Below are 25,480 nucleotides of genomic sequence, written 5' to 3'. Positions count from 1 at the left end.
CATTAAGCCTGATATACCATCATCAATATCATTTATAAATACAGAAAACAACAATGGACCCAACACTGAACCCTGAGGGACTCCACTAATATTATTAGTCCACAAAGAGCAGTGTCCATTGATTACCACTCTCTGTCTTCTCTCACTGAACCGTAGCAACAATTTGCCTCCAATGCCACACTGCTCCAATTTGTGCAGCAGTCTTCCATGTGCAACAGTATCAAAGGCTTTTTTGAGATCCAAATATATGATATCAAAGTTATTCTTTGCATCTTATCCATAGTTATTCTATGGATACATCATGTATCCTATCAAATTAGTCAGACAAGACGTCCCCTTAACAAACCCATGCTGTGTCCGAGCTATAACTGAAGTCTTGTCTAGATGATCCTGCAATGCTTCTTTAACCAGTGCCTCCATTAATTTCCCTGGAACAGAAGTTAAACTAACAGGTCTCTAATTACCTGTGTCTCCCTTTGTTCATCCTTTGTGGATTGGGGTCACATTTGCACTTCTCCAGTCCATGGGTACCTCCCCTGAGTCCAGGGAAGCTCTTATAATTATGGCTAAGGGTTTGCTTACTTCCTTTGCGGCCTCCTTTAATATAACTGGATAAATTTCATCCACCCCAGGTGCCTTTCTTGTGTTTATCTTCAACAATTTCTCCTCCACTTTACTCTCAGTTATTACAAGATTATCAGATATATCAGAGTTATTATCAGAGAATGCCAGAGTTGAATACACCTCTGGCATTCCCCTCCCTGAATAACTCCTCATGTGTGAATGTTGATGCAAAATATTCTTTGTTTGTTATCTACTGAGCAGGATCATCAACAGTTGAACCATTGATATCAAGTGGACCAATCTGATTGATCCCCTTCCCTTGTGCGATTTTACATAACTAAAGAACTCTTTGCTGTTTTTCTTTGCATCCTTTGCCAAAGATTTATTGTAATTTGCCTTCGCCTGCCTAGCCTCCTTTGTAACTTGGTTACAGACCAGCTTATATCTATCATAGACTTCTGTGTCACATGTTAATTTATATGTATCCCATGCCTTTTTCTTCTCTGTCACATGTCTAATTAGTTCATCTGACATCCATTTAGGCCTAAATCTTGAACAATATTTTTTTGTTGGTATGAAAAGCCCAGTAGCTTCCAAGATTAATTCTTTGAATGTTTCCCATTTTCAATTTGCTGTTGGTAACATTATCAGTTGGTCTCACTGTATAGAATTTAAATACTGTCTCAGACCATTGTAGTTGCCTTTATGAAAGCAAAAACTCTTCCGTTTACACCTGATGGTAGTTACCTCTTTGAGTAAATCCCACTTCAGCACACTGGGATCACTGCCACCTTGTGGTTCCTTTATCTGCAGATTCTTAATGCATGAAGAATTACTAATGATAATCAGATCAAGAGTATTACTCCCTCTAGTTGCCTCGCGAACATGCTGATGTAGAAAACAATCATCCAATGAATCCATAAAAGCCTTGCTAGTGTGTGAGTGACCAACCACAAATTCCAGTCAATATCCTGTAATTAAAATCCCCCATTATAAGACACTCTAATTTACTGGCCCACTCTATTTCTCTACACAATTGCTTATTATACTGATCAGATTCATTAGGCCTATAACACACACCTACTCTCATTTTTCCTTTCTCAGTGCTTATGTCACCAAACAGACTCAACATTGCATTGTCCACCCACATCAATTGGATGCACTTCCTTAGATTTTATGTGTTTCTTAACTAACAGCATAACCCCTCCTCCCTTCCTGTCCTGTCTATCCTTTCTGTACACATTGTACTCCCCAAATTCCAGTTCTGCATTGCTTATGTCTGTTTGACATCATGTCTCTGATATCCCAAAAATATCTGCCTTTGGTGTCTTGACTAGCACTTCAAGCTCATCGAATTTATTAACTATACTCCTAGCGTTGGCGTACATGCAAGTATACATGCACCTGTTTCTACTCTTAGTTACTCTAACACAGCCCATGTATTTACTTGTTCCACTATGACTCCCACCAGTCCTGGAAATTCCTATTGCCTTGCTTTCCAGGCTGCTGCTCAATTGCATTTCAATAGAAGTAGTGCAAGAATCACTTTTACTTCTGCCAGCAGCTACTGTTATTCTATTATTCCGTGTATCCCCTCCCAAGATAGCAGTTTTCTGACCCATCTTACTCTGCCTCGATAGCATCAGCAAATATTCTTGCACCCTTTCTATTTAAGTGTATACCATCCCTGTAGAAGCAGTCTCTCCTGTTAACAAGCACAAACCAGGCCGAGAAAAATTCTATCCCTTGAGCCTTGCACAATCTCTCCAGGGCCGAATTGATCGATAAGACTCTCATCATATACTCCCTCTATCATGTCTGGGCAGAATTGCAGACACTTTCAAATTGAACCATAACTCATGGCTTTTTTTCAGCATTGTCTTGTACTTGTTAAGTAATTTTGCCGGTCTCCTACTCTTAATATCATTAGTGCCAATGTGTACAACAATATCACTCTTTGTGCCCTTAAAGGATGATATCTGCCCTACAACGTCATCAACCTTTGCCCCTGGCAGACATACCCTGGTCCTGTTCCATCTATCCTTTTTGCACAATATGTTCCCCATTTCCCTGACAATAGAGTCACCTACAACAACTAGTTCCTTTGGGACTAGCACATTTTGCCTTGGGGGTTGCCACTGTGTTGTGTGATGTTCAAGTGCAACCTCTGACATTAATGTGGTCAGATGAGAGCCTGATGGGCCCTCAATTTAAATCCTTCGAGGGCATCCACCCTGTCCTTCAATCTCTCATATAAGCCCATAACAATGCCGAGTTGGCGCCTGATTTCCTCGTCATCCTTAGATCGCGCGCACACACAAAGACATTCCCCTTGGCAATATCATGTACCGTTCCTGATTGCTCCATAAACATCAAACAAGCATGCATTTCAATAGACTGTGATTCAGAGGACAACTGCCCCCCCATCGCAGATTAATTCAAGGTGAGTACCACTTTCTAAGCATTCGCTATCTTTTACTAGTGTATTAACACGGTACTTGAAGATCTCTAAAACTTCGCAATGTCAATTGAATTGTACTTTTTTAACTAAATAAATATAGCTACCTAGTTATTACAAACGTCACATCATAAATTAATACATATAAGTTGACAGGGGATAAGAAAGTCATATAACGTAACTCGGGGATAATATTTGATACCGAAATACATATATATAGTGTTATAACTCCATTGGTATATAGGTTTAGGGTTATATTTTGTATTGGAATTTTATTGAATTTGAATAGAAATCATGACTCAGACCAGAGCAGCAAAGCAAAAGGCTCAAACTAGTGGAAGTGATGTGGCTCTAGTTTTGTTTGACTGTTTTGTCCAATTTCAAGGGTCACATTCAAGATCAATAACACCAATCAAGCTTTTCAAAAAATCAATAATATTACAATATCCGATATAGACACCTTAGTTTCCTATGACATCACTTCTCTCTACACTAATGTCCACATCCCATTTACTTTACAAGCCTTACGCAAGTTTTTAGAAACAGACAATACCTTAACAAAACGTACCTCCCTTTCTATAGACCATATTCTTGAGCTCACCACCCTTCTATTAGAGGCAAGATATTTTAGATTCAACAAATATTTGGCTTACCGATGGGCCTAGGCATTTCAACCTCATTGTCCGAAATTTACCTAGCCACCATTGAGAGCCAAATTCTACACCCCTTTCCCCCGAACTAAAACTATACATGCGCTACGCCGACGACATTCTTGTAATAGGCAACAGATCCATCATTGATAACCTCTTCGTAAAACTCAACTCTATACACGACAGACTTAAATTCACCCTTGAAATTGGACAAAACAATCAGATAAATTTCCTCAATCTCACTATCTATTCAATAGGCACCAAATTAAATACAAAAATCTTCAGGAAAAATACAAACACCGGTAAATACCTACATTTTACCTCTTATCACCCCTTAAACACTAAAAAAGCAGTTTTATATAATCAAATTCACAATGCACTAAAGTACAGCTCCTCACCAACCGACCTTTATAACGAAATCCAATATCTTACCGACAAATTTATATCCAGAGGTTACCCCCACCAACTTATTTTAAACGCAATCTCCATCGCTAAAAATAAAATTAAACTTAACAATCCAATCAAAGACAATGATAAAACAAACATCCGCTTAGTCCTCCCTTATCACAATGAACTCGTAGGACAGTTTTGCCATTTATTTAACGACACTGATATCTCCCTTGCTTTTTCCACCTACAACAAATTAGGATCCTTCTTCAGCTCCTATAAAAACACACACAAATATCCTACAAACGACCTCAATAATATAATATACCTCATAAATTGTCAACAAAACTGTAATACGTTACATCGGAAGTACCACTGCCAAATTAGGCTCATCAAAAACATCCAACACCCGTGCATACTATCATTTCCATAGTCTCATGTCTAACCAATCTGTTACAGAACTTATAATTCATGCCCAGACCAACTCCCCCCCCCCCCCTCATTTACTCTGCCATTTCCATCAGTAAACTAAAATCCAGCTACAGAATACTTCAATATGAAGCCCTAGCTATTGAATGGTACCGGCACCACTCAAACCTTAAAATTCTAAATTCCAAACTCCCCTTCAATCTTTCCCCAATTTGGAATCTCTCGCGATTAAAGTTCCCACATGTTAAAAAAGGCATCACGAGAGTATAATTTATTTCTTAAATACCATGCGTATTCACTCTCCACACGTTGCCAACTGAAGACATTTTAACTAACGAAAGTCCCCGTAATAACTATTGGCTTCGCCGTATTCATCTGATTTAGGTTTCAATTATTCTTTTGCTTCTTTACTTCAATGACAATCAAGGATTGGATGCGTACGCTTCTGTTTCCTTGGGCCTATTTTAACTCAGTCAACACTTACCTATTCTCCCCCCTTTTACTTTTATTCAACTTAACAATTCAACCTAAATATTAACCACGCTGCCTAAGTAAGCCATCGCAGATTAATTCAAGGTGAGTACCGCTTTCTAAGCATTCGCTATCTTTTACTAGCCAATGAAATTTAATAAGTTTAATAAATTTTACTGATTAATTGATACTACCATACTTGCTATCTAGTTTTACCTTAAGCCTTACACTAGCACACGTTTTATCTTATGACAATGGTGGCAAGTTACGAACGGTTAATCTACAGACACGAGGTATTATTTACTTTCCAAATCACTCTATCTAAATTCAAAATAAACCATGGAGCTTGACTAGGTCTATAAGCTACTTATAGAAAATAATTTAATTTAACAATTAGGTCAATAAAGCGGCTAAGTATAATTAAAAACTCTGCGTTCGCGGGAGCTGCAAAACTTGTCCACACGTGGATTTGATACCCTTACCGATACTAAGTAATAACCTACAAAATCTCTGTCTAAATTCAATTTAAACTAACGTATTTTTACTAGGAATATAAAGCAACTCTCAAACAGTTTATCATTTTACACAACAGATGGGAGTGGGGGGTAAGTAATTCTGCTATGTACTGTTATGTCCCAATGTTTCAGACATCTCTGTAAATGTATATTATTATAATGATACTTCTGGTTGCTGTGAGATAATATGTGCCGAAATGTCAGATGAAGGAGAATGGGGATAAAGGTGCAGTCCATAAGCTGGATTAAAAAGTAGCATTAAAAGATTAAATATGATCTTGCCAACAAAGAAAAACAAACAAAAAAAAAAAAAATTGTATAGTGTCATGTCAAAATGCACACGCTGCATGCTATGTACTCCCACAGGCCATGAAAATTATCATACTATTTTGGTGGCTTGTGGCAGTCATAGCACCATTTCATCATGTAACAACCCAGCATGATCCACTTCTCTAATCCTGTATATTAGCATTAGTAGAGGCATTTGATGCAAGAAAGCAAGCTTATGCAGCATCAGACAAAAAAAAAAATAAATAAAAAATAACCACTTCCACTTCACCCCTCTGTTCGTTCGAAATACCTGTCCAGCCGAGCCTTAAACTTATTTAGGCTATCAACTTCCACGACAAGGGATGGAAGTCTGTTCCACCAACCAACCACCTGCTGGCTAAAGGCAAAATTCCTCACGTCTATTCTACATCCGTCTTTCCTCAATTTGAATTTATGCCCTCTCAGGTGATTATTCTGTGCAAGAGGAAGAATCCCATCAGCATTGAGCATGCTCAAACCATTCAAGGCTTTATACACCTCTATCAGATCACCTCACTGGTGCCTAGTCTCCAGACACTGTAATTTGCAAAACTTAAGCCTTTCTTCGTAAGAGCACCCCTCTGTTCCATTCACCAATCTTGTTGCCCTTCTCTGTACTCGTTCCAGCATCTCTACATCCTTCTTGAAATGAGGCCTCCAGACCTGTATACAGTACTCTAGGTGTGGCCTGACCATTGCCTTATACAAGGGAATAATCACCTCCTTATCCCTACTAGAAAAATTCCTATATATCATCGACAATACACCATGAGCTACTCTTGCAGCCCATCTGCACTGCTCAGAAAACTTCATATCTGCCTGCACAACCACCCGCAGGTCCCTTTCATTCTCTACCAGTGTAGTAGAACAGAGTTCTACGTTGCTTTTGGGTTGCTGTTTCCCATATGTAGTACTTTACATTTGTCAATGTTAAACTTCATTTGCCACCTCTCAGCCCATCTGCTCAACCTTTCCAGATCCTGTTGCAGTAGCATAGTGTCAGTAGTGTCCTTGACAACCCTGCCAACCTTTGTATCTTCTGCAAACTTGGACATTAAGCTTGATATACCATCATCAGTATCATTTATAAATACAGAAAACAATAATGGACCCAACACTGAACCCTGAGGGACTCCACTAATTACATTAGTCCACGATGAGCAGTGTCCATTGATTACCACTCTCTGTCTTCTCCCCCTCAAACACCCCTTTATCCATAGCAGCAATTTGCCTCCAATGCCACACTGCTCCAATTTGTGCAGCAATCTTCCATGCGCAACAGTATCAAAAGCCTTTCTAAGATCCAAATATATAATATCAAAGTTATTCCCTGCATCCAGTTCTTTTGTGACTACATCATAGTATCCAATCAAATTGGTCAGGCAAGACTTCCCCTTAACAAAACCATGCTGTGTCTGAGCTATAACTGAAGTCTTTCTAGATGATCCTGCAGTGCTTCTTTAACCAGTGCTTCCATTAATTTTCCGGGAACAGAAGTTAAACTAACAGGCCTATAATTACTTGTGTCGCCCTTTGATCCTCCTTTGTGAATTGGGGTCACATTTGCACATCTCCAGTCCATGGGTACCTCCCCTGAGTTCAAGGAAGCTCTCATAATTATGGCTAAGGGTTTGCTTACTTCCTTTGCTGCCTCCTTTAATATAACTGGATAGATCCCATCCACCCCAGGTGCCTTTCTTGTTTTTATCTTCAACCATTTCTCCTCCACTTTACTCTCAATTATTACAAAATCATCTAGCTCACTGCCAGAGTTTGCTTCCCCTCTGGCATTCCCCTTGCTGAATAACTCCTCATGTGTGGATGCCGATGCAAAATATTCATTTAGTTTGTTAGCTACCTGAGCAGGATCATCAACAGTTGACCCATCGATATCAAGTGGACCAATCTGATTCATCCCATTCCTTCTAGAATTTACATAAGTAAAGAACTCTTTGCTGTTTTTCTTTGCATCCCTTGCCAAAGATTTCTCGTAATCTGCCTTAGCCTGCCTAACCTCCTCTGTAACTTTGTTACAGATCAACTTGTATCTATCATAGGCTTCTGTGTCACGTGTTAATTTGTATGTGTCCCATGCATTTTTCTTCTCTGCCATATGTCTCATTAGTTCATCTGACATCCACTTAGGCCTAAACCTTGAACAATATTTCTTAGTTGGTATGTAAAGCCTAGTAGCTTCCAAGATAAGTTCTTTGAATGCTTCCCATTTTGAATTTGCTGTTGGTAACATCATCAGTTGGTCCCACTGTATAGAATTTAAATACTGTCTCAGTCCATCGTAGTCGCCTTGAAGAAAGCAATAACCGTTCCCTTTACCCCTAGAGATATGTGATATCATCAAGTATTAGTAGTGGAAAATGATAGACAGCAAGCTTGTACAGCATTGGCAAGAAAAAAAAAAAAAAAACACTTCCAACATCACCTGTCCATATTTTCCAAAAGTTTGTTTAGTTCTTCCTTGAATTTATTCAAAAGTATTCACTTCCATAACAGCAGATGGAAGTTTGTTCCATTAATCAACCACACTCTGGCTGAAGGCAGACTTCCACATGTCTGTTCTGCAACCATCCTTTCTTAATTTGAATATATGTCCACCTTGTGTGTAGCCTGAGGAAGAATGTAACCAGCACCGAGCTTGCTCAATCCATTGAGAGCCTTAAACACCCCATTCAGATCACCTGGGTGGTAGAGGCTGACAGTTTGGGTAGATTCAAAGTCAGCTGGATATTTACTTACGGTAGGAGGGAAATGCATAGGTTGTCTATTTCCTTTTACTAATTATTTATTTTTTAAAATTTTCTTATTATTTTATTCTTTTTTTTTGGCTGGTGCAGCATAATCCATAGGCTTTCTTGCACCATGTGGCCATTGCTAATACCAATGTTTCAGGCACTGGAAAGACAAGGCATTGAGACCTCATACATTATGATTTTGAAGAAAATATATGAGAATGCTACCTCCTGTATTAGACTAGACAAAGACAGTAGCAAATTTAAAGCTGAGAAAGGAGTTTGACAAGGAGACACAGTTGGTTCACTAGCTGCACTGAATGTTTGTTTACTGCTGCCCTTGAAGGTTTCAGAAGATTGGACTGGTCGCAGAAGGGAGTCAATGTGAATGGAGAGTACCTAACCTATTTGCAATTTGCAGATGACTTTGTGATCATAAGCCACGATCCCAAAGAATTAGGAAAATCTTAATCAGCTATGCAGAGTTAGTAAGGATTTTGGACTAAAGATGAATATGGCTAAAAGAAAAGTAATGATGAACCCTATCATGGGATATGATGATTGAAGGAGCAGTAATTGAAAAGGTGGATTCATATACTTATCTGGGACAAATCATTAGCTGTAATAATGATAAATGGCTGGAAGTCAAGAGAAGAATAAATTTTGGATGGATAGCATTCAGGAAATATAGTCACATACTAAGGAGCAATAACCCAATTTGTCTGAAACAAAATAATGAACCAATTTATACTCCTCACCATGATTTGTGAAACTGAAACTTGGGCACTCACCAAAAGAAATGAAGAAAAGCTTAAAACTACAAAGCAAAAAATGGAACAAATTATATTAGCAGTCAAATGTTCACATTGTGGATGTATATTAGCAGAGTCTCCCATGGTTCAGTGCTGTGCCCATTGTTGTTTCAATATTTAGTAACAATATTCATGAAGGTTTATCAGGCTTAGTATCTAAGTTTGCAGATGATACAAAAGTTGGCAGGGTGGTTAATGACAGTAATCAGGTTGAGCTACTGCAATAAGATTATGAAAATTGAAGTTTAACATTGACAAATGCAAGGTACTGCATATGGGTAGCAGTAATTCCAGATTGACACCAACTGTATAATATTTATACAGTTGAATATTTATAATATTAAACAATTTAATATTTATAATATTTTTTTCAATATTTAGTATTGACACCAACTGTATTGTTTCAATATTTATTAATGATATTGATGAAGGTTTATCAGGCTTAGTATCTAAGTTTGCAGATGATACAGAAGTTGGCATGGTGGTTAATGACAGTAATCAGGTTGAGCTACTGCAATAAGATTATGAAAATTGAAGTTTAACATTGACAAATGCAAGGTATTGCATATGGGTAGCAGTAATTCCAGATTGACACCAACTGTATAATACTAAACAAGTTAGTGGAAAGTGAGAAAGATCTGGAGGCAGTTGTGCAGTCAAATATGAAGTTTTCTGAGCAGTGCAGACAAGCTGCTAGGACAGCTCATGGAGTTTTGTCAATTATATACAGAAACTCTGCTAGCAGGGATAAAGGGGGGGGGGGTGATTATCCCTTTGTATGGCCATGATCAGGCTGCATTTTGAGTATTCTGTACAGGTCTGGAGGCTTCACTTTAGGGAGGATGTAGATCTGCTGGAACGGGTGCAAAGCAGGGCAACCAGATTGGTAAAGGGAACAAAAGAAAGGCTTCAGTTCTTCAAATTGGCATCTGGTAACTAGGCACCTACAAGGAGATCTGATTGAGGTGTTTAAGGCCTTGAATGGATTGAGTAAGCTAAATGTTGATGGCATTCTTCCTCTTGCTGAGACTACATGAGGGGCATAAATTCAAATTGTGGAAAATGGTTGTGGGATAGATATGTGGTGTTGTTTGCCTTCAGCCAGCAGGTGGTTGATTGTTGGAACAAACTTCCATATGTTGTGGAAGTGTGTTTTGAATAAAACCATGGAATACCTAGACTTTGGAAAATACGGATGGGTGAATTGTGCAAGTTTTTTTTTTTTTTTTTTTTTTTTGCTTGCTTTCTTGCATCATTTGCCACTACTAATACTAATTTCAAAATAGAAATGCAAGATAAGTGTCCTCTGTAATGTGTAACCATTTCATCATACTTGTATGGTGAAAGGGTAATAAATAGTCTTTCAGTAAGGTCCAAAGAAATACTATTTAAATTTTCAGATGACATATTCGCAAGATTTTTCATGTACTGTGAAATCTGAAAAAGGTAGCACACATGCCTTGTGTATGGCATATGGAGGTGATCTTTAATATCAAGTGCCAGGAAATGCGATGTAACCGGTCATTTGAAAACAAATAAGTGTAAGAACAGCATACAGTGCAGGGCATAGAAAGAAATAGAAAAATAGATGTAGCATTTCATAATGATGATTTCATATATGTTGATTGTTTATTTGCAAATTATAGAACATAATCTTCTTCCTGGTTTGGCTGGTGAACAAAAAACCTCTTTCATCTTTGCACTATATGGCTAATACTAATTCTAATATTCTTTTTAAATCTTAGGTTAATGTATTAAATGACTGAAATGGCATGATTGTATGTTTTTTAAACACTGATACAGCTTATTACAATTTTTAGCATTCCATGTTACGTGTGCACAGCAAGCAGGATTGTACATGAAAATGGAAGCAGTACGAGAAAATGGTAGTAATGGGACTTCATACAATGTGAGGAAGACAGCCTATTGTGATGTTCATACCCCAGTGGATTCTGATAGCCTGGTAATTTTTAACGATTATTATTGAGAACTCGAGAATTTAACCTATCATTGTTTTAAATTTCACCGTACTGATAATGGCAATCATTAACATAATTTTGAGGTTTTTTTTTTTATTATTGTTCTACTTGCACTTTATAATTTGTTGACAGAATATTTTACTTTTGCACATGCTTGAATTAGAAATGGATTAGGAAAATGCAATAATAGAAATAAAGAGTAAATACTCCTTTTATAAGAATACAGTTTCTGTAATGGGAAATTCAATCACTCGATTTTTTAAGCATATTAGCAACTGCTAAAAATCTTTAACATATCAAAAAAAATTTTTATTTGTATTGCTTTTGTAATAGATTCTTTAAATATGAAGTTTACCAAACATAATGCAGATTTTGAACTCTCCAACTATTCCAAACATTGACTGTGGAAACTGCAGATGAACAACTTTGCCCTTTTCATACTTCAAAATGCAGCTTAAAATGTGATAAGAATCGAAACATGGCACTAGTTCTCATCTGGCCTCCACTAGAAACTTTGGTAGCCATATTACCTTGTATAGTATCTTATGGTTTTGCATTCTTTGTGCATTTCTGCTTCTGTCAGCATGCATGGAGAGAGTAAGATTTGAGAAATATTGCTCAACGAACAACTTTTGTTGTGGATGTGAAATAAGCCGTCTGTTCAGGGAGGCCACTAGTGGTAAAAATAATTGCAGTTTCCTCACTTTCCCATTTTTACAAAGATCTTAAGAAGGACAGAAATGAATCTAGTTAAATCCCTTTATTAATAATTTGTTTATTTTTATCATGTTTTGTTTCATTGCTTTAGTTGTACTCACTCATAACTCTAACTCAGACTCCTTCACCCAAATCTTTCCCTCTACCACTAGGAGTGTGTGCACTCCCCTCTTGATCACTTTTTTTTTTATAATGGTTCATTGATATACTAATCAGTTTTTGGATATTTGAAGTGACACTTATATGGGGAAGACAAGAAAATGCATGCAATTAATGTAATAATCAATAAATGGCTAAATCGTATTAACTAAATGACTAAAAATTTGAATTTATTTTATTGATACTAGAGGTTTTCCAGTTGTTAGTTTGAATTCTGGTTTAATCTTATAGTTTGATGAAGATGGGGATGGAAAGACAGACAGCATCAAAAAGGCCAAAGCAAAAGCAAAGTCAAGAGAAAAAATGCGTAAAGCACGTAAAATTTTAGCTGAAAAGCGTTCTGCAGTTCCTGTTGTTTCCCTGCCTACAATTCCTCCTGATAGGTATGTTAAAGCTCACATTTTTTTTTTTTTTTTTTTTGCAGTTCTTTTCTATACTTAAATATTATAATAAATGAGTAGTGCATTTTGAAGGACTGGGTAGTGGCAATGTATGGATGTTGAAAGTTTATTATTATTATTAGCCATGTGGTGCAAGGAAGCCTGAGGCTTATGCTGCACCAGCCAGAAAAAAATAAAAATAAAAAGATATAAATAAAATAAAAATTTCTGCTTTACCCTGAGAGAGAGAGAGAGAGAGAGAGTCAGAAGTAGAAGGGAATCACCAAGAAAGAGAAGAATGATTTGAGCATTGCTTAATTACTATTATTTTTTATCATAATTGAAATAGGTATAATTAATAGGAATTAATAAGGTAAAACTGTAATTAACTCTTATAATAAATAGTGCCCTAAAGTATGTATTCCAGAAAGTAACAGTGAAATATCACTTAACAGGGACCACAAATACAAAGATCACCTGGATTATTCTAAAAAGATGTCAGTTCAGGACAAATGTGTTATACCCACATAATTCAGAAAAGTTGTGTAGTTTCTTGGTATGGAAGCATCTTCTACATTCATATAGCTTATCTTTGTTCTCAACCCTTATTATCTTCATTGTCAGTTTGTATTACAGTAAACCCCCGCTATTCGCAGTATCTGTATTCGCGGTCGCTGATTTACTATAAAATTAAACCTAAAAAAATGTGAATTTTAAAGCGCCGTGAACATTTTCCGCCATAAAAAAACATGGGCATGGCTAAAATTATCTTTCCCGATCAAAACAGTGCTCAGTGGGTGGGGGGGGGAGAGGGGTGGCAAAATTGTGAGCGTGGATGTTTCTCGCTAATCCTTGTTCAGTATGTGTTATGCGCTTGTCATGGAAGGTTTCGTTGTTTGCTTTTAATTTATATGCTTATAAATTTAACAATTTATAAATTGATATGCTTACAAAAGTGATAAATCAACCGTTTTGCAGTGTAAAACAGACTTTTTCTGGTGTGTTAATGGAAGAAAGTGACTTTATTGTGGACAAGTTCTTTCTAACCCGTACAAAAATATGGCTACGAATAACAAAGGAAATGTGAAAAGATCAAAGAAGGTGATGACTAGCGAATAAAATTGAGTTATTAGATAAAATTTCTAATGGTGAAAGTGTCTTCTCACTTTCTGTTATTGAGAAAATCGATTATAAAATCAATGAGTCAACGGTACGATCAATCAAGAAATTGGAAGAAAAATCCGCCGTAGTGTCCTTGAAAACGCGCTAATTTCTTCAAAAATTTGCTCTGTAACTCGTGATGTTAAATTAGAAAAAATGGAAAAGGCTTTAAATCTGTGGATAGAAGACCGAACTCAAAATAAAATTCTGTTACGTTCACTCATCATTCGTGAAAAGGCAAAACTCCTTTATCAACACTTTAGTGAAACTGGCGATAGCACTGGTGGGATAAGTTTTTTAGCTAGCAAAGATGCTGGTTTGAAAGATTTGTTTGAAATTTCTAATAAATATTACATTTAATATTAAATTGTTTCTTATTTTCATTTCGATGCCATATGCTTGCATTTCACTATGTACTGTCTATGTACATAGTCATATTATGAAGGTACATATAATACATACATAGACAAAATTTTAGACTAGTTTTTCTTATATATTTCCTACTTTGGAACGGAACCCCTTTATTACTGTGGAAGCCATAACTCAGTATTCGCGGAATTTCTCAGAAACGTAACCCCCGCGAATAGCGGGAGTTTACTGTATATGTTACTGTTAGTTCGGTGAAACACAAGCAGTTGCTCTTGACATCTCAAAGGCTTTCGATCGTGTTTGACCTAAAGCTCTTCTAAACAAGCTTCCATCTTATGGTTTGCAAACTATTTTTTGTAATTGGTTATCCAGTTTTCTCTCTGATTTCTTACTGAGGGTGATAGTAGATGGCTCTCTGTCTTCTAAAGGCGCCTCCGTAGCCAGGTGGGAAGGAGCAGCAGTGCGTAGCACACGCTTCTTGATTAGACCGGGGTTCGAGCCCGTCACCACCAAATACGGAGGATGCGGAAAGGTCAGGGAATGACCACCTCATATCCCGGAGCAATATGGCTTTAGTTGCTAATGCTCCTAAAAAAAACCAAATAACAACAAATAACAAATAACATCTGTCTTCTAACTTCTCCACTAATGTGCTGGTGTCCCCCAAGGTTCAGTTCTTTCCCCCACTATTTTCCTCTTGTATATTAATGACCTTCTTCCATTGACTGTAAAAACTATCCATAGTTTTGCCAATGAAAGCACATTGCATTCCATTTTGAGAAATCTTGCCCTACTCAGTCAGCTTCAACTTCTCAAATATCCACTACCAATTCCTTAAAATGCCGATCTCCAGGTAATTCTCCAGTGGGACAAAGACAACTTAGTTGATTTCAATCCTTCTAAAACTCAGTCTTGTCTTATATCTGGCAAAAAGGATTCTTCTGCTCCTGTGTTTATCTTTGGTAACACTTGGATTTCTAGGCAAAATGATATATCTCTTTTGGGGATTATCCTGACTTCTAATCTCTCTTGGCACAAGCACATTACAAATATTGCTTCCTCTGCATCTGAAAAACTTGGTTTTCTCTTTTGCTCTCGGCATTACTTTTCTTCCAAATAGTTGTTCACTCTGTACAAATCGCAAATCCACCCTATCATGGAATATTGTTCCCACATCTGGGGCGGTGCCCCCAAAACCTCTCTCGGGCTTCTAGATTCCATTCAGAAGAGGGAAGTTAGGTTAATTAATGACTCCTGTCTAACAGAGTCTCTCCACTCTCTGTCTCATAGACATACTGTTTCTGCTGTATGCCTTTTCTACAGATACTTCCATGGGCACTGTTCTTCTGAATTGGCTTTTATAATAACTAGTCTCTTTTTCAAAACAGTCCAAACACATGCTGCCACCAGCCAACATCCATTTACTGTCCAACTTCAAACTCACAGAACCAAGTTTTCATCTTCCTTGTTTATTCATTCAACTGCCGTTTTCTGGAACAACCTTCCTTAATACATATTTCCTGAAATTACAGTCTACAGTAGTTCAAGTCTAATGTCAACAAATATCGTCTCTCGTCTTCTCAACCTCCAACCCAAGCATGGTACTAAGTACTATAGGTTCTAATAGCTCTTGTGTTTGGAGTTTTCATAAAAAAAAAAAAATATATATATATAGATATATATACAGGGTGTTTCAGTTAAACGTTTCAGAACTTCTAAGAGGGGTAGGGTACATCCTGACAACTCTAAATCATATAGCAATGTGGGGTCGGAAATGCTTTCCTGAAGCGGTGTTGTACACAGAAGCACCATAAAGAAAAGAGACCGTAAGTGAGAAATCGTTTTAATAATACATGAAAAGAAGCAAAAGTTACATGGATTAAAGTAAGTGTTCGAAGTTTCTTCCACGGGCTACAATGCACGCCTCACATCTCCGACGCATGGACATCCGAACATTCTGGAATACTCCAGGCGAATTTCGAGTTTCTTGAACAAGAACGCCAAGTTAGTAGGATGGATGATTACACGAACGCAGAGTTAGCCGATATGCATTTAGCGTACGGGGCTGCAAATTGTAGTGGGCCAGCCGCACAGCGTTTGTACGCGGAACGATATCCGACGAGGCGTATTCCCAGTCATAATTTCTTTGCAAGACTGCACCAGAGGTTAGCTGAGAGAGGTTCATTTGAAAGAGCTGACAGGAACAGTGTAAGAACAGCACGGACTCCAGCCTTCGAACAGAATGTGCTGCAGCATGTACAGGGGAATCCAAGAACGAGTACACGAAGTCTAGCAAACGCAGTCGGGGTTTCCCATTGCAGCGTCTGGTGGATTCTCCGAGAACAAGACATGCATCCGTTTCACGTGCAGCGTGTCCAGACACAGCAACCGGAGGATTATGCACCTCGTATTGCTTTCGCACAGTGGTACCTTGGAAAATGTGCTACAAATCCCCTTTTTCCTGCTGAAGTGTTGTTTTCCGATGAGGCATCCTTCACAAGGGAAGGAATTTTCAACACGCATAACGACCATATCTGGGCGGTCGAGAACCCGCATGCAATACGACGTCGTGCAGCACAGATTCGATTTTCGGTCAATGTATGGGCCGGTATTATGGGAGATCACCTCATCGGACCTTACCTGTTACCGTGTCGTCTAACCGGACCTATCTACTTGATCTTTCTGCAGCAAGTATTGCCACAACTTTTGAGAGATGAATAGATTTCTGCATCGACGCAACAGACAATGTGGTTCCAACACGATGGAGCCCCTGCCCATTATAGCGGAGATGTTCGTAACTACCTGGATGTCACATTTGGTCAACAGTGGATCAGACGTGGTGGTCCCGTGCGTTGGCCTGCTCGGTCACCCGACCTATCATGTCTTGATTTTTATTTCTGGGGTCATATGAAATCGCTAGTTTATGACACCCCTGTTGACAATGCTGAGGAGCTGGTTGCAAGAATCGCAGTAGCTGCCGAAGAAATTCGAAATTCGCCTAGAGTATTCCAGAATGTTCGGATGTCCATTCGTCGGAGATGTGAGGCGTGCATTGTAGCCCGTGGAAGAAACTTCGAACACTTACTTTAATCCATGTACTTTTTGCTTCTTTTCATGTATTATTAAAACGATTTCTCACTTACGGTCTCTTTTCTTTTTATGGTGCTTCTGTGTACAACACCGCTTCAGGAAAGCATTTCCGACCCCACATTGCTATATGATTTCGAGTTGCCAGGATGTACCCTACCCCTCTTAGAAGTTCTGAAACGTTTATCTGAAACACCCTGTATATATATATATTTTTTTTTTTTTCTTGGTAGTCTGGAAAATTCATTAGGAACATACCTATCTTAGTAATATTGCTTAGAACTATTCTTGTATAATTCTTGAACAGTAGAGAATTGTCAATAGACAATTTTGAATATCTTGGATGGTATTCTCATTTTGGAGAATATTTCTTCCAGTTGCTTTTAGGATCCACTTTATCCTCAAGAACAGCAGCACTAGCACTGATACTATTAGATGATAGTAATGTGTCTTCAGCATATTCAGCTGTGCATGTTGAATAGTGAATGGAGATAGGTTCATAGAACGGATTGGTCATCTGACTTTATCTCAAATGTGGTTTGATCTATTTGATCTAATGTTTGTTTAGTTTGTGGAAGTAGGAAAATGCCATGGTCCTAGGATGACTTCTGCATGACACAAGCCTGATGCCACATGATGCAGGCCTCATGGTGTATAAGTTGCAACTGTAAATAATAAGACTAATTTTATAAAAAGAACACAAAGTGATGGAACTCAAAAGTGGTTTTATTTTTATTGAAAGTATTTTGTTTTTATTCACCACCTGATTGAAAGCACTTGTTATACCATTCTAAAAGTTTTTGAAAAGAGTCAGCAAGGGCATCGAGATGATGTTCAGTTTGGCGATTATGTTTTTCTTTATATCCTAACATATTGAAATATCTTTCTTTTGAGGGCAGTTTTCTCCTTGGGAAAGAGAAAGAAGCTGCTGATGCTAGATAGGGAGAGTTGTGTGAATGGTTGATCTGTTTGGTGCCATGTTTCATCAGAAATGTCTACAAGTGTGGAATGGCCGAGGACATTGCCATGCAACAAGAACCAGCTTCCTTTGTCTTAAAATTGTACCTCACATGGGAAATGTGCTTCAATAGTCTTTGAAGCATCTGTACATAGAACGTAGCACTGAATATCTCCTCTTCTTTGGGTATAAATTCCTTGTGAAATCACACACCCTGTTTATTGAAAAATAATCAGCATCATTGTGATCCTGGACTTCTGTAATTGAAACTTTTTGGACCTTGGTGATGATTTTGAAGTCCACTGCATGTTCTGATACTTCATCTCTGGGTCGTGACGAAACACTCAGCACTTGTCTGCAGTGGCAATACAGCTGAGGAAATTAGAATTGTCTTGACAAGTCTAGGTGAAGGCTTCACATGATGACACTCTTCGCTGCTTCTCTTATGTTGTATGAATTAATGTTTCATCACCTTATGTATGACTTCTTCTCTTATGTATGACTTAATGTTTCATCACCATAGTTTTTAACATTACATATGTTTCTGGTGCAGGTTTTCTCACTTTTAAAGCAAAATTTGATATTTGTTCATTGCTCCATTGCAAAATCATGATACTGAATGTTAATATTACTAATGAAACTGTTTGTTAATTGAAACCTCTCAGTCTACTGAACAAGCTCTGTAACATGATCTGTTGAAGTAAATTTGAACCCCACCATACCACTTCCATTTATTTTCAAACTCATTGAACATGACTTCAACATCGCTGGTCTGGGAACTTTATTGTAAATGTGAGGAGATGGACACTAAAACCAAATTATGAAACAAGCAAAATTATGAAAAAAATGAGGTGGAATTAACAAAATATATGATATACAAACCATTACTTTATTTTTCAGCATGGCCACCAGCTTGATTTAACATTTGCTCTGTTATGGCACCAGCTTCTTGATTCTAGTCTCACAGAAATCCTTGTTAAGTTCAAATAGCCCTGCACCTTCTTGCTGTCTTGAAAATCAGCAACTGAAATGTTTTTTTTTTTTGTTTTTTTTTTTTAAATTACTTGCAAGTTAATGAGTGCATATGACTGTACAGTTTGCCTGTGTATGTATTTTACTGATCAAGCAGAACTACAGCGGTTCCAATAAAGATAATTGCATAAGTAGTATAGTATAAATAATAATTTAAAATTAAGTATGCTTATTGTAAAATGAAGTTATATAATCATATGACAAACATTTTAGGTCATATATAAAATACATTGTGTAAAATGAAGTATATTCAGGGAATAATTATGTTTCATAAAATGAAATAGATCTTTGCTGTTATAACTCTTTCAGGTTGACAAAAGTGTCATCTTTAATATCTATGCCAAAAAAACACCAGTTCCTTCAGCGACTTTTGGGATATTGGACGCTGAAAAGACAAAATCGAAATGGTGTTCCTCTTCTAAGAAGACTACAGACTACTCATCAAACTAGGAGAGAACAGGTAAGAGAAAAGGTACGTTTATATCTTATGATAGGTTTTTTTTCACATTATGGTGCTTTTCTTTTTATATGGGAAGTTAGAAATTTTGTATTGCTTAACATCTTCTGTGATGGTGTAGTGCCTTTTCAATTCATTGTCACCCATGTGGCAAAGAGTGGATGACTGTCAGATTAAAAGAATTCTCTGTAAAGACCTGTCTCAATCATGATTATAGTTAGCCAGTCTCCATCTGAAGTTGTTAAAGGATTTTTTCCCTCCTGAATACCGAAGTGTGATCCTCCCACACATTGATTTAAAATTTCTACACTAAATTTGATCAGCAAATGGGTACAGTTCCCCACGTGTTTTAATCCAAACAGTGTCACAAAATATGGTATATTTATAAACTTCTCTGTCTCTGGGTGAACCTCCTGCACACAGAAATGTTAGTTACTTATGGACAACGTACTAATGAAAAAGAATTAGTTGCCTCAGTTCTTGATTTAAACCAATGCTTTATAAACTGGGGCATATCCCTTTTGTGATTGGGAAATAATTTATAGCTGTAATGGAAAATTTTGATTAAACGGTTATGAATAAAATGCCTGTGAAGGGGTGGGGGGTGAATGGAAACTGACAAATTTTATTTGAAAACAGTAAAAAAAGCAAAGAATTTTAATTTGTTTCTTCAATATGAAAAGGTGAAGGATGTTATTAATAATGCAGGAATGAACAATATGTAAATTAGACACATTACATTATATTGCATAGGAAGTACAATTGACCCCTGCTTTATAATTGGTTCATTGTATGATCAAATCACTTTATGATGGACTCTCCATAATAAAATATCATTCACTATAGGATATGTAATAAGCGCCGGTTCAATTCAATTCAATTCGTAAATAGATCATATTTACGAATTGAATTTTAATTCTATTTTTTTTAATTCTAATAAGTGAAAATAGGAGGAATGTTATCCACTGGCTATAAAAGTAAACATATAAAGCACAAATTTACACTTTATTACCTTACCAATTAACAAAATTAAATGATATGTGATACTCGGAAGAATATTTTCCGGGTTAACAAAATAAGAATAAATTTACGCTTATGTACATAGCTTAATTAATACAGGTGACCCCCGCTTAACACTGATAACTCGTTCCAGAAAAAAATGGGGCGCTAAGCGAATGCTGCATTCCCATAAGGTAACATATGTATTTGTAAGTTGCGGTCGGTGCCATAGGATATTTCCTAATCAATAATAAATCGTAGTGAAAAGATGCACAAATGTCGGTCAAAATATTTAATATTCAAATATTTATACATATAAAATATTCTGCATTACATACGTATATAATTATGTGGTAACTACTTATGTATCAAAATTAAACTTAAAATTCCAATTAAAATCATGAATTTAATTGATCTAAATTGATTTTAATTGATTTAATTTAATTGATGAATTTAATCATGAAAAATGTGTCAATTTTGGGTTGGCCATCTTCTAAATAAACTAAAAGGGGTATTAATTTTAAATCCCCCGTAGCGTTACCACCCAACAATAAAGTCACCCGAGATCCTTCGCTGCTTTGAAACCTGGCATGTTTTTTTTCTTCTTTCAATATGAAACTTCCTTTAGACATTTGTTTCCACAAAAGTCCTGCTTCATCTATGTTATAAACTTGTTGAGAAGTATAACACACACAATACCCCTCTCCAATAATTTTAACAAATTCTTTTTTGAAAGTTTCGGTTCCTTGATCTGCACTTGCGGCTTCTCCCTAGATTTTAAATCTATTCAACCAGCCCTTACCAGTTTTAAATGGTTCCACATTTTTTTTTTTTTTTTTTTAGGTGAGTTTTCTTCAGATCATCATATTGGCTAATCTCTCTCTCTCTCTCTCTCTCTCTCTCTCTCTCTCTCTCTCTCTCTCTCTCTCTCTCTTTTTTTGTAATATTTAACTTAACTGAATTCTGCATTGGATATTATCTTCAATAAAATTAGTTAACATCTTTCCATTTTAATCCTAATAGTCGGCCTAGCCCTAGTTGCTTGCAGTGGAATAGCTATCTTTCCCGCTGCTAAAATTAATTCTTTATTTTTTTATAATTGTTTTTACAGTTAAACTTGCGAGTCCTAAATTATGGCACACATCCGCTTGTCGTTGACCGGAATCGATTTGCTTCAAAATGTCTAATTTAATTTTCAAATTCAGTCTTTTTCTTACATTTATAGTCTTCATACTGTGCCCAGACGTTGTTGCTCTTTCATTCTTATTGGCCATTATTAACTCTTCGAAAATGTAACTGCGTAGGTTGCATTAATTATGATACAATATTCGAGTAAACTGTCCGTTATGCACGGTTTTTAAAACTTTAAATGAATTTCTTGTCTAATACTGTACTGAGTGATGACTAGACTTCGGATAAATGCATATAACGCAAATATTACAAGCAATATACTTGATAATTTTTTAAAATGATGATCTCGGAACTACGTAACAGGTCACTGTACTGCAATTAAATTAGCGAGCGAGAAAATTTCACTGAGCGTGGAAAAATTTCTCAAGTCGGCGTGGGAAACGTTTTAATGCTGTTTTGCTATTCATTTTCACGCTATTGACTCCATCAAATGAAACGATTTTGTTAAATATGCAAAAATGCAATCTGTAAAAGAGCGTTATAGTGATCTGTGACAGCGTTATAGTCAGATACGGGTTATAATATAAGAACAGCGCTATAGCGAACTGCGTTATAACGGGGGCCTGCTGTACTATAATATCTACATACTAACTAATTGATATTTCTGTTCACTGACTTTTTTTTTTTTTTTTTTGGGTTGTAAAATTTAAAACAATAAAAAAGATAAGCAATCAATAACAAAGAACATGGCATGCACAAATTGCAACTAACGATATGCACAGGTGAGATACGGAGTAACAAGTTTACAAAGCTCAAAAAATAGGAATGAAGAGAAGATTCTGAAAATTTATTTATGTCATTTATATGATTGAAGATTTCAGTGAAGGGAGAACACATTTCACTATAATAACGTAAAAACCCTCACAATTCCTATTATTGGTATTATCAGAAATGCAATAAGATCAAGTTGACGACCCATTTACAATAGGTTGATTGTACTAACAGAAAGTCCATTAAACTGGAAACTGCAAATTGTTTTTATTGTTTTATGGTAGTGACCTCCAGAAATGTGCTTTAGAAAAATATCGTAAAGGCACTCAAAATTGATTCTTATAAACAAACATATGAAAACAATGAAAGTGTAGTGCATTTTAATGATTTGAATTGGTTTTTTGAAATTTTATTCTATATAATGACCGATTCTACTAACCAGTAATCATATAACCGGTGCCTACTTATTATAAGCCCATCGATGGGCTTACAATTGTCTTCGACTTGATCATGTAGTCCTTCCTCTCAGCCATTAGTAGCATTTGTAAACGTGTTGGATGCATTTTGTTTTTGCATCCTTTAGTTAAAAGCGATTTTTGTGTTGTTCTTATTTGACATAAATTTATATAAAACTAATACAATTTCCATTGTAAAAATGACCTTTTAGAAAGATAAATAACTTAGTTATATAGTGAAAATTTCAACTTCCAAGGTCTTGGAGCAATTTACCAAAAAAAACAATGTGTTATTGGGTTCATATTACGATATTTTCTTGATGCGATGATGTCTCTAGAACAGATTAATACCACAAAGTGGAGGGGGGGGCACTGTATATAATTACCAGAATATTAATTAAAATTTTGCATAAGTAAAACCAAATGTTTCATAACTCTCTGTTACCTTTGCCAGTGGCCCTACAAATATAAAATTTAAAGACTGGCAAACATTAGCACAATATTACTTTGCTATACAGGAAGTTCCCGCTTTACGAGTTTTTTCCCCCCAAGTATCAAGTATCAACAAAATCGAAAATATGAACATTAATTGCAAAAAAATGACTGTTAAACATTACATTCATAAATACCACATTTCAAACCATGCCAGTAGTTGTAAAATACAGTGTACCCTGCTTTACAGTATTAATCTGTTCCAGCGACACCATTGTAACACATTGTTTTTTGGTAATTTGTTCCACAAGCTCGGAAGTTGAAATTTTCACTATATAACTCTCTAAAAGGTTGTTTTTATAGTGTAAATTGTATTAGTTACCAATTAAAATCATTAAAATGCACTACACTTTCATTGTTATCATATATGTTCTGTTATAACAACCAATTTTGAATGACTTTGTGATATTTTTCTAAATCATATTTTTGGAGGTCACAACCATAAAACAATAAAAACAATTTGCACTTTCCGCTTTATTGGGCTTTTCTGTTAGTGCAATCTGTTATAAATGGATAGTAAACTCGATCTTCTTGCATTTGCGAAAATACTGATAGCTGGAATTGTGTGGTATTTTTACATTATTATGGTGAAATGTGTTTCCCCTTTACTGAAATCTTCAATCATATAAAAACATAAATAAATTTTCAGAATCTTCTCTTCATTCCTTTTTTTTTAAGCTTCCTAAACTTGTTACTCCACATCAGTTGTGTTAGTTACAATTTGTGTGTTCTGTTAAAAAATGCTCATGCATGCTATTGAAATTTATAAAGAAAAGAAAAGAAAAGATTATCTTGGAAGCAAATGCATCTTGAAGCATTTCTGAAGAAGACAACTCCTCGTGCAACAAACCAGCGAGTGCCGAGTCAATAATGAGTGATCATTATTGATCACTCATTTAGTCGCATGCATTTAGTCGATGATGATGAAGAATAAATATTCTTTAATGTTTGTAAGTCATAAATAATTTTTTTATTATTATAATTTGCTTGATTTTACAGACTACATTTTCATTTCTTTGGATAAATCAATCATTGTTCAAACAAACTAATTAGCTAACTAATTTCATTGTTGAGAACATAACCCCTATTTTTAACATTATGTCAATGGGTAATTAACTCCTGCTTTGAGTTTTCAGTTTACAAGTGCGTGCTAAGAATGAATTAACTCGTAAAGTCGAGAACTACTTGAAGAAAAGATAAGAATCGTAATGAATTGGGAGGAGGGGTGGTCAGCACTCCTTCAACTATGGAGCCAAGAGATTCTCATCCTGAACTTTGATTGAACAGTTAATAAACGATTCCTGTGCCAGAGCATTGAAGTTCTCTTGACTGCTAGTTGTTCTGAGCTTTTAGGAGAAAAAGGATTTTGGAAGATCTTGGGTGACAATGTTAGCTCCAGAGCTACCTGATTAGTTTTGGAAGAAGGACTAGCTTACATTTTAGAGCCTCTATTGCTAGCTCTGTGCTAACTCATGATTTTCTGTTGTATAGGACTTTGTCCTCATTTTGAATTAAATTTTTAAATCAATCTAAGATCTCAAGCAGAAATTTTAAGCAGAGGTGTTTTTTTTTTAAATAGAAATATTATAAATCACTCATGAGTGGTGTGGATAGAAGTCTGTTTTCTCTGGAATAAAAATAGTCATGCTGGGGAGGAAATTAAAACTGCCTGTGGTCCTGTTGTTGACTGTTGTTAAAATTCTTCTTTGTGGTAATGCTTCCAAAAGATCCTTCTTTTGCTAGGGTGCACAACATTCAGGATTTGGATGTGTTAAAGCCATGGTCTTCTGTGATCAGATGGTGTGGCTGTTGTAGTACCCGGGTGGTGCGAAGCTAATTAACAATGTCTTTAGTAAGATACCAAGGAAATATGATGTAAAATTTCAGAAGACACACACACACACACACACACACGCGATTTTCTACCTATTGTAAAATCTTTTTTTGCAATATGTACTTGCTTTGTGTATGTACATGGGATGTTTCAGTTT

At 36.3% G+C, this 25,480-nt stretch overlaps 1 protein-coding gene across 3 annotated transcripts in view; it reads left to right on the top strand.

Annotated features, from left to right (window-relative positions):
• Br140 (bromodomain-containing protein 140) overlaps positions 1–25,480 on the top strand; it is a 507,858-nt gene that overhangs the window by 160,645 nt on the left and 321,733 nt on the right. For 2 of the 3 annotated variants that reach the window (XM_090369103.1, XM_090369102.1), the window contains exons 5-7: positions 11,163–11,305; positions 12,429–12,580; positions 19,494–19,656. In XM_090369103.1, the coding sequence (XP_090225229.1) occupies positions 11,163–11,305; positions 12,429–12,580; positions 19,494–19,656 (458 nt within the window). The remainder of the gene's footprint in view (positions 1–11,162; positions 11,306–12,428; positions 12,581–19,493; positions 19,657–25,480) is intronic. The other variant, XM_090369105.1, reaches the window with a different exon arrangement.

The sequence above is a fragment of the Mastigoproctus giganteus genome, chromosome 2 (genome assembly GCF_048544385.1).
Source record: "Mastigoproctus giganteus isolate SK-2022 chromosome 2, ASM4854438v1, whole genome shotgun sequence".
NCBI classification, from domain to species: domain Eukaryota; kingdom Metazoa; phylum Arthropoda; class Arachnida; order Uropygi; family Thelyphonidae; genus Mastigoproctus; species Mastigoproctus giganteus.
This window is presented reverse-complemented; position numbering and strand designations above follow the sequence as displayed.